We start from the raw sequence: 14,728 nt of genomic DNA on the forward strand, positions 1-14,728 counted from the left end.
GGCAGAAAAGGCCTTGACTCTGTGTAAGCACTGCTCAGCAGTAACTAAACCATCCCTGTGTTATCAACACTGTTTCCAGCCCAAATCCAAAACATAGCCCCATAGTAGCTACTATGAAGAAAATTAACTGTACCCCAGCCAAAACGAGGACAGAGGCTGATGTGTTTAGCTCAATAATCCTTTGGACTGTGAAGGTGTAATGGAAGGCAAATACATATGTCCCCGTGATACAATATGGTGCATTTTTAGAAATTCCCGAGCAAACATTCAGCAGGCTGATATGTCTGCCTGGTTTGATTCAGTGCTGTGTGAGACATAGGACCGTGAGCTGGAAGCAGTATAGCTACCTCAGCTTCTGTTCTGAATTTAGTTCATTCAAGTACTAGCTGGGAGTCTCTGTACCGTGCTATATTTGTGGACATGCGATCGTGTCCAGTGTGGCAACTGGGAAGTCCTAGCTGATCACAAAGTTCTTTCATGATGTTTCCATAGCTGTCCTATTTGTTCATTTCAGATGGGATATATCTATCCTATTTTTTCTTTAGTTAGCATAAAATATAAATAACAATCAATTATTAATTGTCTGGGAATTAAAGTCCTTGGCTGACTAGCTTCAGTTGACTTCATGAACATTACTTGTATTTATCACCCTTCTTGCTGCTTCTAACATCAGCTGTTCCCATTGGGGAATTTTTCCTTTGGCAGTTATTGCTACAACAACGATAGTTATGGATCTCTGTGGTGTCGGTCCTCTACTTCTCAATTGCTTTGTGTCTTTTGTCATTTGTCTATGCATTGTGTCTTTCTTCCACCTTAATTGCTATCTAGTTCAGTCATATATTCAGCTCTCATGTACAGAGGATGCTACTATACTTTGAGCAGGTATTAAAAAGTTTAAATCTAAGCTGTTCCCATGGTCCTAGAAATTTCCCCTTGGAGCCTATACCGACTTGCATAAGACATGGTAAGGCATGCCCAAGGCTGATTTTGTTGTCTCTTTCTTTGCAGCATGCTATTGATGCTGATAATGCAGGAGTCAGTCCCATAGGAAATTCCTCTAACAACAGCAGTCACTGGGACCTTGGAAGTGCCTTTTTCTTTGCTGGAACAGTCATCACAACAATAGGTATGTTTACTGTTTATCTTTTAAAATACATAGTCACACTGAGACCTGGATAATGAAATAAATTTGAAGAAGGTAGATTACAAAGAAATAAAGTGTCTGAACTATATTTCTCTCAATTCTCAGAAGGCATGCCTCTGCTATGTGTCAAGGGCATTGAGCCTCTGGGTAAATATCAGAAGCTGTTTACACAATTAGGGTAGAATAGCAATGCCGAACTGAAAACAAGTAGCACTGATGTAGCTAAGGCTTTATAACCCTGTTCTTGATTTAGATGCAGGTGGTCTTAATTTTCACTAAAAAGATCAAGAACCAGTGCCCAATGAAAGAACTATTCTGTGGTTGTTGGGAATTTGGATTTTAATATTACAGCTGAATTTACCCGTAAGGGTAACTTTCTTCCTAAGTACATCGATTAATTTTGGCTTATGCTCTGAAGTTTGATATAAGTAATTCTTATACCCTACTCCTTGTAACTAGAAATATATTCATATAAGTATCACATCCTTTTTAAAATCCTTCCTCACTTTCATACTAGTAATTGGAAGGAATTCCACGAATTGTACATTGTGTAAAAAAACCCATTTTTTTTTCCATTCTAGAATTCGTGGCCTTGAAATATTGACACATTTCTCTGTATTAGATGAAGGGTATACTGAACTGCTCCATTTACTTTTCTTGAACCACTAATTTTAGTAAGTTCATTATTCAGGCACTTATCATCTGTCCCCCCTATACATTGTGTCCAGTGTTTTTAGTCTCTTGATCTCTGAATGCTGACCTTAGGTATGCTAAGATTTTTATCCTCTCCTCTGCGAGTCAGTTCCTCTCTTAAAGATTGTTCAAGCAGCTGGGATTTCAGAAGATTGTCTGAAGGAAAAAAATTGTAAACTGATAACATAGATGATAAAGTTAATCTGCTGATAATTATACAGTGGTTTTATAATTTTAAGCTTGTATTTCAGAGGTCAAGAGATCTGATTATTTGGAAATCACTGGCAAATTGTTGCTTTTTATTTGCATTGCCTTTGAGTATTGTTCTGATTTAGATATTGGATGAAGTGCTTCTCCGTATTACAACTGTGATGCACACATTGGTGACTATAGACAAATAATCTGACAATCGCATAACCCTTCATTAAAGTGTGACAATCTGACTGAATTCTGCAAGTTCTTTAGGCAGGTAATACAACAAAAAAAGTCCTGTGGCAGTTACAAGACGTACTATGGTAATCATCACAAGCAGTGGAGTCTGTGCCTTTGGCTCTGCCTTTTCTTTGTTGTCAGAGTAAGGGTGAAAGAGCGATTGTATAGAGTATACTCCTCCCTGTGTTCCTCTATATAGTACGCTCCATTGCCATGTATTTTTAATGGTAGCATAAAACCAGCGGGCAGCGAGAAAGAAAACGTTTCTGAATCAAATGTAAGAAAACCCTCTCTTAATATTTGTTTACTCAATAGACCCAAGTGACAAGCTTTTAAATTACTCATTAAAATAAATGCCACTATGTAGGCATAGTTTATGTAGGCATATTCATTGACATCTGCTATTTAAATAACTTATTGAAAAGAGGTTGGATTTTTGCCCATATTTGCTTTAAATTCTCCGTGAATGAGATTTTTATAGGCTGCATAAAGTCTACGTATTGTGTCTGGGCATGAAAATTATTTTATTTTATCCACCAGAGCCCTGTTAGGGCTCCTCTTAAGCAGACACTTATCAGACTACCTGGTCAACCTCAGTCCACTGGCCCGTGGAGCCCAGATTTTCTTGGACTTTTAGGAGAAATCTGCGATCATGGATGCAGCCATGAAAAGGACTGTGGGTTGTGGGGGGAGGCAGTGTTGTGTGTCAGCATAGTCCTTGCACCATCCCATGACAGAGTGATATATCCAGTGCCACTGTCACAAACCTAACAGGATTAGGACCTGGGAGCTCAGCCTTAAGTCCCAAGGACCAGGAGGAATTGCTGTAGGTGACGCAGACACTCTCTTAGATCCCCATCTCTCTGGATGCTCTGTGTTTCCACTTCATTTCATTAGTGATTTGTGACTGTGTGATCATTTTTAATATTCAAATAATTATGTATAGTCAGAATATGAACCTCTATAACATTTCAATAAAGGTAATTGATCTTAAATAAAAAGGTGCAAATATTACTGCCACAATTCTTGTTTTTTCTCTTTAAAATTAACATTTTAACAGAAATGCCATGGCTACTGGAGTCAAAATGCTCCACATAGATTTCTAAGGTTGAATTCACATGAGTGGGGGAGGAAAGGGGAGAAGTGCCTGAACAAACTGTGGTGACTATATGTAGTTTACTGCATAGGACAGGTGGGGAGCTGCCTTTCTGCCAGTATCAGATGTTCCCAATATTTTAGCTGGAGTTACAAGGCTGGGAATCAAAATCAAATGTGCCCAAACATGCTTGGGCCAAAATAAGAGTTTTCACTCAGGATATGCAGCTGGATAATTATGTCTTGGTCAGAATCTGTCATCTTTTCAGCAGCCCCAGGATACCCTAACAGAGCACGGAAGGCAGGCATGTATGCACCTTTATTACAGCATCAATAATGATTTTTAAATATAAACAGAGTAGGATCTTCAGAGGGAAGGCTTAAAAACATCCTTGTTAAAAGCTATTAAAAAACCTCATGAAATACAAATGTTAGGCTCTTTATTGTCAAATTGAAAGGGGAACTGAATAAAGAGTTCAAGGGCAGATTCATGTAGTGTGGGTACAGTTTGGAGGCCACAATGTAACTAGTCAGTGTGATGAGGGGCTGAGGAAATTATGAGCTAATCACTGAAAATGAGCCTTGTCAGGTGAATCGCATTCCCGTCAAGAAGTCATTGGCACAGCCTGAGGAGCAGCAGCGTGCAAGCATCAGGCCAGCATGGAGGGATTTTTGTGCCATGATAAATCAAGCTAGATTAATTAATCAAACAACAACTTTAGCTAGGACCTGAATCTGTAGAAAATATGGGTAACTGAGGCTACAAGAAGAACTAAATCACAGGGGGTAGCTCACCTGGGAAATGATATCATGCCATGGAAAGTTTGTAAATAGGAATTACATGTGGAACAAATGTATGCCTGCAAGAACAGCAGTTTTTCTAAACACATTATTTTTTCTAAAAAGCCATGTATAAGTTCTGAGAGTCTTACAATTGATTTTCTTCTCAGGGTATGGGAACATTGCCCCAAGCACTGTTGGAGGCAAGGTTTTCTGCATCTTGTATGCCATCTTTGGGATTCCACTGTTTGGCTTCTTGCTGGCTGGGATTGGAGACCAACTTGGAACCATCTTTGGGAAGGGTATTGCAAGGGTGGAAAAAGTTTTCAGAGTAAGTTCACTGTCCGTTTTTTGCTTGTGTTGTATAACTTGCTTTTATATATATAAAATATGTATAACTTTTGTTATAACTACTTGTTGGACTCGATGATCCTTGTGGGTCCCTTCCAACTCAGGACATTCTATGATTCTATGATTTTAATTCTGTTACTATTACCTGCAGTTCTTTTTACATGTTAGGCACCATGATATATTTACATGTCTAGTTGAGATGATGGCTAATGTCCTTAGGGGCCTCTGTAGTCAGTGGAGAGAAATAGACTTCTCTAGATGGTGATGCAGGGGCTGTAGATCAGGTGCTGAATTTCCTTTTTGAGGATATCTCTGGGGAATGCATCTCCTAAGCTAGGTTCCTTACAAGGACTGGTTGTAAAACAGCCTTCAAAACACCACAGGTTACTTTGGACATGTATGTCCATTCACTGAAAACAGAGAGAAGGTAGTATAACTTCTAGAGGAACAGGGATGCAGAGTAGGTCCTGGCTGTCTTACTAATAAAGTGTAAAAGACTTGGAAAGCAGGGTTACTGGAGTGAATGTGAACTTGGGAAGAGAGATGGCCGAGTGATATGCTTTCACTGCAAGAGGACAGATGTGTCAGAGCAGATCTGCAGCTGCAAAAAGTGGCATAATGCCACTGACTGGAATTGTCTTCATGGTACTTACCTGCCCTGCTTACATGGATACATCCTACACTAGATTTCTGTATAGACTTTCTCATATGTAATTTCCCTTCATGTTGCCAGTACCCTCTATTTTTGAGCCTGTATCACCATAAGCAATTTTTTGCAAGCCGTGCCGCAGACCTGGCAAATGCTGTTTTGCTAATTTGCCAATGGTTCACTTCAGGGATTCTCTCTTTGAAGCAGAACTTCTAGAAGTGACCTGTGTGATGCTTCCCTTGGAGGCGGCGTAACTGGAGGTAAGTCTTTCCAGGGACGGAGTGGATGAGAAGCTGTCCGAGCTGGTTAGTTTAATAGGCATCTATTTCTAAAACATTCCCACAGATGAGAGCAAATTACTTGTAACTGTTTTTGAAAGGAAGTAATTGAGTATTAGACTGGAGTATGAGCAATTTCCCTTTTGATTAAATTACTGTGAAGTGTCCCAGACCAGCCATAAGGAATATCTCTCAGGCTAAATGTGGAAAAAGGTGACTAGTGATTATGGGTGAGTAAGCATGTACATGCCTGACTGGAGAGCACTTGAAAATGGCCTACATTTGCATGAAATGAAATAAGGTTATTGAAAGGTGGCTCAGGTTGGGCCTGCAGAAGTAAACAGAAGTAGCTAAGATCCCTAATTTCTTTTTTACCTAGTTTATTATACCTGCTTCATTTCAAAGGAATCTCTGAACCCTCCAGCCTACTTCTGCCCAAGAAAAGCTACAATCTCGAGGTCGTGATATGAATTGAGAGTCAGAAAATCTTTGATTAATTGTCAACTGTAGCATTGGCTTTCTGGGTGATGTGGACAAGACCATTAAACTGTCAGCATGATAGTTTATGAATAAAATAATACATGCTCTACTCGAAGTATTTTAAGATTCACAGATGAATGCTGATACTAATGTTTCATACAGAATATAACCCTTTGGCACATAATGTGAGTTCTTTTACTATTCAGAGTACTCCTTCCTTTTCTGGAGTTAATGCAGTTACTTGTTTTTTATAACCATCTAAACTATTTCTTTTCCTCCTTGGTATTTTGTCAGCTTCCAAAGTAATTTAGAGATCTGTGGTCCCCTTGTTTAGCCAAGATGTATGTTTATTCCTTTTATTTTGATTCTCATAAATCCATTATATCTGTTCTTTTGTGATTTGGTGGATGGGATTATACATAATTTCCTTCAATATTCTTATTAATGAGGTTCAGCTATTTGAAATATTCCTGATATAGTTTACAAGTTACACGCATCTTAGTAACTAGTCTTAATATCAGTGGTTTCACTTTATATGATTATTTGCATGACATTTGACATATTACATATGATCATTAATATATTATACATGATAATACTTTATATTGTTAGCTAATGCAGAATATAATAATCATTATAATTTTAGTAATTATGTAATTTATTATCACATTGTTTTTACATTGTTAGGCTCCATAAATGTTTGGACCTAATCAGATGAATCCACAAGTAGAGTAACAGTTCTTGATTTAATCCTGAGCAGTGAACAAAATTGAGTTCAATGTGTAACCCTTGTTTTTTACTTTGTAACTGTCTCCATAATGAACTCAAATTCAGCATGTTTGTGGGCGTAAAGCAACGTTTAAAGAGAGGACATAAAAATTAGGAGAACAGTTAGGAGGAAACTAAAAGGAACAAACATAGGTTAAAGATACACTGAAACGTGTAATGAAATGTTGGGTGGTGTGCCTCACAAATCTTTTGGAGCTAGCTGAGGGGTCACTGAGTGTGCATCAATGATCTAGTGATATAACAAATTGAATTTCAAGAAGGCTTTTGACAAGTTTTGTCATCAAAGGCTATAAGCAAATGAAGCTGTGATGAGGTAAGAGAGAAGGTCTCACACATCGGTACTTGTTTAAAGGGTAAATGGAGACTAGGAATAGATGGTAGCGTTATCAGTGGGATTCTACTGGAGTCCTTGCTGGGATCTTACTGTTTTAACAGAGATGGCCTGGAATGGTTCAGACAAGAGGATGAATATGCAGGTGACAGTATGTGCAAATTATGTCTCTGGATGTTTCAGGGTAGCTAAAATGGAAGCTGCAAAAGGATGGTAAGATGATAAATGGAATCCGGTGTTGCTGATACAAAATAATGCATATTTCTTAAGTTTGAGGAAAGAACTCCTAATATATTCATACAGCGATAGCATCAAATTTCACTACTCCAAAAGGGACCTGGGATTACTATGCATGGTTGTCTGAAAATAACACTGCAAAACTTAGCAGCAGTTAAAAAGGGAAAAAAGAGCATCAGCAAAGGAGTTGAAAACCAAAAGACCATTTTGGTACTGCACAAATACATAGTGTACTTGCACCATGAATATCACATGCAGTTCTAATCATCCCATTTTGAAAAGCAATTATCAGAAATGAAAATCCATGCTAGGTCTACCCCCACAGGCCTTGTAGCTGAGTCTCTAAGATGGCATTCACTAGCTACCTGTATTTTGCCTTCTAGTGAGTCCTCAAGGGCAATTTGGGACAGCCCAGCTTGTGCCCTTGGGGAAGGGTACGGAAAGAAACTTTGCATGTGTCCTGGACATTATAATATGTCAAGTTTCCATGTTCATATGCCTCAACATTCTGCTTCTGTCTGTCTCCAGTTGCCTCTCTTTATCCCGTTCACCCTTAGGGATGTTCCATGGCTGCTGTCAGGGCAGCCAAGAGTTCCTGAAATCCTTGCAACTTTGTCATTGTCTGTACAGGTGGATGGGATTTGAAGAAGACTTGATCTTGCATTGTGGTTAGGCTAATTTTTGAAGCTAGGTAAGAGGCAGTATGCGTACATTGGCAGGTGGGAAGGAGAGGAAGGTTTCTCTGTCGGCACAGCAGACTTTTCACCCAACATGTTTCCTTAACAGGTCTCTTGCTCCATCCAACAGTGCAACTGTGAGCATGGAGCCCATGCCATTCAAGGGACAGCTTGCCCCTGGCATCCCCCGGCATACCTGGAAAGATGAAAGGAGGATTCCTCCCAGAGGAGTTGTGCCAGTGCACTTCTGCTGCCTCTGACATGACCTATGTGGAGCCCCACCAAACCTACATTAATTAGCAGCACAAATTAGAACCTAAGAATGCCACGTTTAGCTATTGCAGTGATCAGCCCACACACTCTGTGGGAATTTTAAGAACAATTTGAACTCCGTAAAGGGGGAAAGAGATCCGCTCTTACTAAATACACACTACCCCCACAGTATGGACAGAATATTTCAGCAGAGGAGCTGGACACATGCCACGGCTCCTCTTGTAATCCAAAATGTTGTCACTATTTCGCTGTGTAGATAACCAGGAAAACAACTATTCATTTGTGACTTGGTAGGACTGGAAGAATGTAATTGTAAAATAATGCTTTGTAAAAACAGGAACTTTTCATGTACCATTTTAGGAAAAGGAGGCACTGGCAGAGTGACGCTGCCTGGGACACGAGGACGTGTCCCAAACACCACACATTAATTGGTCTATACCATCTGTCCTACTAGAGTAATCGTGTTTGGTACAAGTAAATAAACATCAACTAGTTCAGAGACGTAAAACAAAGTGCCTCCCACACAAGCGCTACCCATTCAGCTACTGATTATTCCTATATGTCCCATCTTCAGTAATCTGGGGCAGAACCTGGCTACTAGTCTGTTCCCACATGCATACAGGTGTGATTCCCTGGAAAATGTATATGTAAAGGGTTACCAGATTCACTATATTCACTGGTCACAAGCATTCAATATCTGGGTTCAGTGATGAATCAGTTCTCCCAGCCCATCTGAGAAAACCATGTACACACTCAAAATCAAATTAAAAAGTTGATAATTCTTATAAATAATTTTAACCTGGCAAAGCTTCCCAGACACTACAGAAATGAAATATGCATTCCAAGGTGACATAAAACCATAAAAGTAGTATTGTTATCTGACATATGTGAGGGATCTTAGGAACAACCTGAGACTGTTTCTATAATAAACAGCAGAACAAACCCCATTCTTTTGGCTTGCTCTGTACACACAGAGGCTGCAAGCACCTAAAGATAGAAAGGAAGGCACTCCATAGGCAGAGTGCACAGTTACGGAACACAGCAGCTGTCATTATCATAAGTTAAATATAGACTAAATTCAGATAGTCTTTATTCAAACCTTGTAATGAGTGTTTAGATTCTCACTGGAAGTAGATGGGATGAGCATAACCTGACAGAACTTCCCTCATCTTGCAGTGCAGTACAGATGCAAGCATTCAGCCTGGGCACAATATGCTTCTGAGAGCGCTCAGGATTCTCTGGCTCCTAAGGTGAAGCCACTGTGAGCAGTTCCTGGACTTGGTTACTGCTTTCACTTCTCTGGCTTACACCACAACACTGAGGACAGGTCTGGCAACACAGCTGGTAGAGTGTGAATTGCAATACAGGGATGTGAGTGAACAGCCAGACACAGGGATGGTGGCAAGGCTGCACCCCTGAAGCTCACGTCTCAAGAAAATACGCTACTTTGTGCAGAAACACAATGCCTCTGTAAACAACTCACACTTTACTGAACCAGGGACTTGTCAGAACAGACACATCTACTACCTGTCTTTCAGGTTTTCAGCTTAGAGAACCTGTTTGCCCATTGATCTCTTGAGAAATGGTTTGTTCTAGATTTAAGAGACATATAAGTGTTACAAAAATGATACACATCTTTTTTTCTTTTTCTGAAAGACAGCAGTAGGCATTACCTTAAACTTGAAACAGTCCTAGGAAAAGTAGTTCTTAGTTGGAAGATGGGGCTGGGGCTGGGGCAGGAGTAAGAGAAGTCCCGCTGAGCTGGTGGAAAGCTTTCTTTTAGCAACTGCCAAAGCTCTGCCTTTCCTAAACTCTGTTGTTTGTCTTTCTGAACACATCAGATCTACCCTAGGTACTCTTTCTCTTAGAGACTCAACTTCTTTTTAGAGACTTTTGGCTTCTCTGATCTCTTTTGTTATTGTACAAGTGACAGGAGTTGTCTTTACAAATTCTCTATCCGAAAATGAATGGAAAACAGATCCTGGGAAAGAAACTTTGTACAAGAGAGTAACTGTACAGAGGAGGAACACTTAAAAATATAGTCTTTTTTCTTTGTCTCCCCTCTGTCCATCCATTTGCTTTACTATCTCTCCCCTTGCTCTCTCTCCTCCTCTTCTTTCCCTTGGCTCACATCAAACCCGTAGTATTACACCCGACACCAGTGTGGGACTGGTGAGTGAGTTCTCAGCAAAGTTTGCTGTTCAAAGAAGTTGTGCAAGGTTTCCTTGAAGTACCACCTTTACCTCTTTTTCCCTCAGATAATGCTGTAGCCCAGGGACACTGTCTGCTTCTTGCCAGGCAGCCCCCACCCTGTGCTTTCTCTTCCAGCCCCATATCAGCATCGGTTCTTCTCATTTTTGGCAGCTGAATCAAACTTTCAGATGGGATCGTTCCCAAAGCCAGAAATTCAAATCCAGATCACTGCTTAGGCAAAGCAGTGAAATAATTCTGATTTGCAATCTTGTTACTGAATTCAAAACTTGGGACATGGTTAATAGATAAATGTATTATAATCTAAGTGGTACGTTAGCTGGTAAAATCCTATTTGTAATTCTGAATATATGGCCTGACACCTGCATTTATGAGCAGGTTAAGTTAATGGAAGACTGATGGAAAAGTTTCCTCTCCACTTCCTGTCATCTAAACAAATTATACCAAAAATCAACACAATCTCTTTTATTTTCTCTTATTGCATTTCATTACTAGCCAGCATCAGTGTGTTATTACATCAGCTGCTAAAAACCCAGAGGATATTAACACCCTATCTTTTCTTTTTTAATATAGTGTTATTCATTGTGATTTTCTGTAAGGACAAAAGCTTTTATTTTTTTTTTTTTTAATTCACTCGAGAACTTCCACAGGGGAACGGTCCAGCACAATGATCAATCTGCCATCTGCTGGCATCCTGTCTCTGGACAGAGCTGTCAGGACGGGGTGTGAAATTTAACCTACTGGTGCACGTACACAGTATGATTCCAAAATGATACAAGATTTATGAGCTGAAATTTCAGTGTTCAGAGGACAGCCTAACAATTTCCTGGGTCATTTCCACCAAAACAAAATGGCTGAGCAATGCAAAAAATCAGTCACCAGAAAAGAATCCTACATTTCCGTAATCTAGTAAGAATTTCTTGTTGCAGTAAAGGCAGCAGATCTAATTACATTCCGTTATTGGTTATTAGCACTTTGATACCACAGAATCCAGCCAGGAACAGGGCCTCAGTGTATTAAGACTGTGGAAACCCTGGTTTGTAAACAGTATTTTTAAATGGACAGGAAAATATATAGGCAGAGAAAAGGATGCGATAGTAGCAAATGGCAGGTTGGTTGTGAAGCAGAAAGTTTGGAGGGAAGAAGCCAGATGGAAATTAAAGATGAAGGGAGGCTGAGAGATTGGAAGAAGTGGTTAGGGATGACAGAAATTAAGTGAAGCTGATGTGAAGATACTGCTAGAAGAAGGGGAAAGTAGGAGCAAACTGCCACTCGCCCAGGAGGACTACAAGGATGTTGTGGGGTTATGCAGGGAGAAAATTAGAAGGGTCAAAGCCCAACTAGAACTTAATTTGGCTACTGCTGTAAAAGACAATAAAAAATGTTTCTGTAAATACATTAGCAACAAAAGGAGGGCTAAGGAGAATCTCCATCCTTTATTGGATGTGGGGGGAAACATGGTGACAAAGGATGAGGAAAAGGCTGAGGTACTTAATGCCTTCTTTGCCTCAGTCTTTAATAGGCAGACCAGTTGTTCTCTGGGTACCCAGCCCCCTGAGCTGGAAGACAGGGACGGGGAGCAGAATGAAGCCCCCATAATCCCAGGGGAAATGGTTAGCAACCTGCTACACCACATACATAGACACACACAAGCCTATGGGGTCAGATGGGATCCACCCAAGGGTACTGAGGGAGCTGTCGGAAGTGCTCACCAAGCCACTTTCAATCCTTTGTCAGGAGTCCTGGCTAACTGGGGAGATCTCAGTTGACTGGAGGTTAGCAAATGTGATGTCCATCTACAAGAAGGGCCAGAAGGAGGATCTGGGGAACTACAGGCCTGTCAGTCTGACCGTGGTGCCAGGGAAGGTCACGGAGCAGATCATCTTGAGTGCTATCACATGGCACGTGCAGGACGACCAGGTGATCGGGCCCAGTCAGCATGGGTTTATGAAAGGCAGGTCCTGCTTGACTAACCTGATCTCCTTCTATGACAAGGTGACCCGCTTAGTGGATGAAGGAAAGGCTGTGGGTGTTGTCTGCCTGGACTTTAGTAAAGCCTTTGACACCGTTTCCCACAGCATTCTCCTGGAGAAACTGGCTGCTCATGGCTTGGATGGGCTTACTCTTCCCTGGGTAAAAACTGGCTGGATGGCCGAGCCCAGAGAGTGGTGGTGAATGGAGTTAAATCTGGTTGGTGGCCAGTCACCAGTGGTGTTCCCCAGGGCTCAGTATTGGGGGCAATTCTGTTTAATATCTTTATCAATGATCTGGACGAGGGGATTGAGTGCACCCTCAGTAAGGTTGCAGATGGCACCAAGTTGGGTGGAAGTGTTGATCTGCCGGAGGGTAGAAAGGCTCTACAGAGGGATCTGGACAGGCTGGATCGATGGGCCAAGGCCAACTGTATGAGGTTCAACAAGGCTCAGTGCCGGGTCCTGCACTTGGGTCACAACAACCCCATGCAACGCTACAGGCCTGGGGAAGAGTGGCTGGAAAGCTGCCTGGTGGAAAAGGACCTGGTGGTGTTGGTTGAGAGCCGCCTGAATATGAGCCGGCAATGTGCCCAGGTGGCCAAGAAGGCTAATGGCATCCTGGCTTGTATCAGGAATAGTGTGGCCAGCAGGACTAGGGAAGTGATCATCCCCCTGTACTTGGCATTGGTGAGGCTGCACCTCGAGCACTGTGTTCAGTTTTGGGCCCCTCGCTTCAAGAAGGACATGGAGGTGCTGGAGCGTGTCCAGAGAAGGGCACCGAAGCTGGTGAAAGGTCTAGAGCACAAGTCTGATGAGGAGCGGCTGAGGGAACTGGGGTTGTTTAGCCTGGAGAAGAGGAGGCTGAGGGGAGACCTTATCACTCTCTACAACTATCTGAAAGGAGGCTGTAGTGAGGCGGGTGTCCGTCTCTTCTCCCAAGTAACAAGTGATAGGACAAGAGGAAATGGCCTCAAGTTGTGCTAGGGGAGGTTTAGATTGGATATTAGGAAAGATTTTTTCACGGAAAGAGTTATTAAGCATTGGAACAGACTGCCCAGGGAAGTGGTCAAGTCCCCATCCCTGGAGATATTTAAAAGACGTGTAGATGTGGTGCTTAGGGACATGGTTTAATGGTGGACTTGGCAGTGATAGGTTAACAGTTGGACCTGATGATCTTAAAGGCCTTTTCCAACCTAAATGATTCTATGATTCTATGGCAAAGGAAATTTTCCCTCATAATTCCCAGAATTCCCTTTCACCAGCAAAAGTAATGTTTCATATGAACTTAGTAAGTTACCTGCAGGAAAACTTTGAGGAAGGAATGATGTAAATGCTTTCATCATACACAAGATCACCTTGTTACAGAAAGACCAAAGGTGATGTAGCCTTGGAAAGAAATATTATGCAGAGCATAAAGTATGCTGACTTGAAACATTTTTCATTTGATTCCTGTGATCCTGTGCCTCTCTCACTAGTTGGGAATTTGGTTCTTTGAAGCTGCTTCTGTTTTGCTCCCCATGCAGCAGAATAACTTGCTCAGGAAAAAAATAATCTGTTTGGTGAGAGCTTGTACAGATAAAAAGAAGTGTTTTAGAGCACTGATTTACAAACCCAGAACAACTGGATGTAAACAATCTCAGCTCCCTGTCTGTTCTTTCGCCTGTAGCACCTTAAAGGTCCATCTGAGAGTCACAGTTCCCTGAGCAAGGTTAAAAAAGGGGTGCTTGTCGGTCAACAAAGGATTGGTTTAGGTATGTAGATACTTATGTGGTGTTTATTTCAAGTAGGTACGCACCTGAATGTACATTTCAAATCTGAGCAACCTGAAATTTAGGGGTGATTTAAAACAAAACCTAGACCCAGATCTGAATTTTGCAGTTAGTTAACACTAAGTTTATGGATACATGCATAGCCAAATACTAACAGAAGAGATCTGCAGGCAATGTGTTATCCTTCATAATCCTCGTAAAGCATATTTGGCTAAAAATGGACTTTACAACATAAGAATAATAAAAAATCTAGATACACTCTAGTGCTTGCCAGCAATACATCCATAGTACCTTATGAATCTGGTGAGTATTTTAATTTCATTTTCAGTTACTCTGTTTTAAATCTGAAGACATGCTTTTTGTAAATTAGCTGATGATAAAAGTGAAATTAAGGAATGCAGGTGCTGTAAGAATCCAGAAATTGCAGCAACTGCGTAGGCTCTATACAAAGAGCGTGGTAAGAAGAGCAGCTTGGAAGAGCAATACACAGCAGCTAGCATACTGAGCATGGACGCACCAGAGTCAGCAAATGCTCTGCCTCTGTTTATTTCAGCTTGTCTTCCTCA

The 14,728-nt window shown here is 41.1% G+C and overlaps 1 protein-coding gene across 1 annotated transcript in view; it reads left to right on the plus strand.

Moving 5' to 3' along the window:
* KCNK10 (potassium two pore domain channel subfamily K member 10) overlaps positions 1 to 14,728 on the plus strand; it is a gene marked incomplete at both ends in the record, with an annotated part of 68,129 nt that overhangs the window by 34,352 nt on the left and 19,049 nt on the right. Inside the window, 2 exons of the mRNA XM_082318620.1 lie at positions 1,009 to 1,126; positions 4,315 to 4,475. Of these exons, the coding sequence (XP_082174746.1) occupies positions 1,009 to 1,126; positions 4,315 to 4,475 (279 nt within the window). The remainder of the gene's footprint in view (positions 1 to 1,008; positions 1,127 to 4,314; positions 4,476 to 14,728) is intronic.

This window comes from Platalea leucorodia, assembly GCF_965183815.1.
Source record: "Platalea leucorodia genome assembly, chromosome: 7".
NCBI classification, from domain to species: domain Eukaryota; kingdom Metazoa; phylum Chordata; class Aves; order Pelecaniformes; family Threskiornithidae; genus Platalea; species Platalea leucorodia.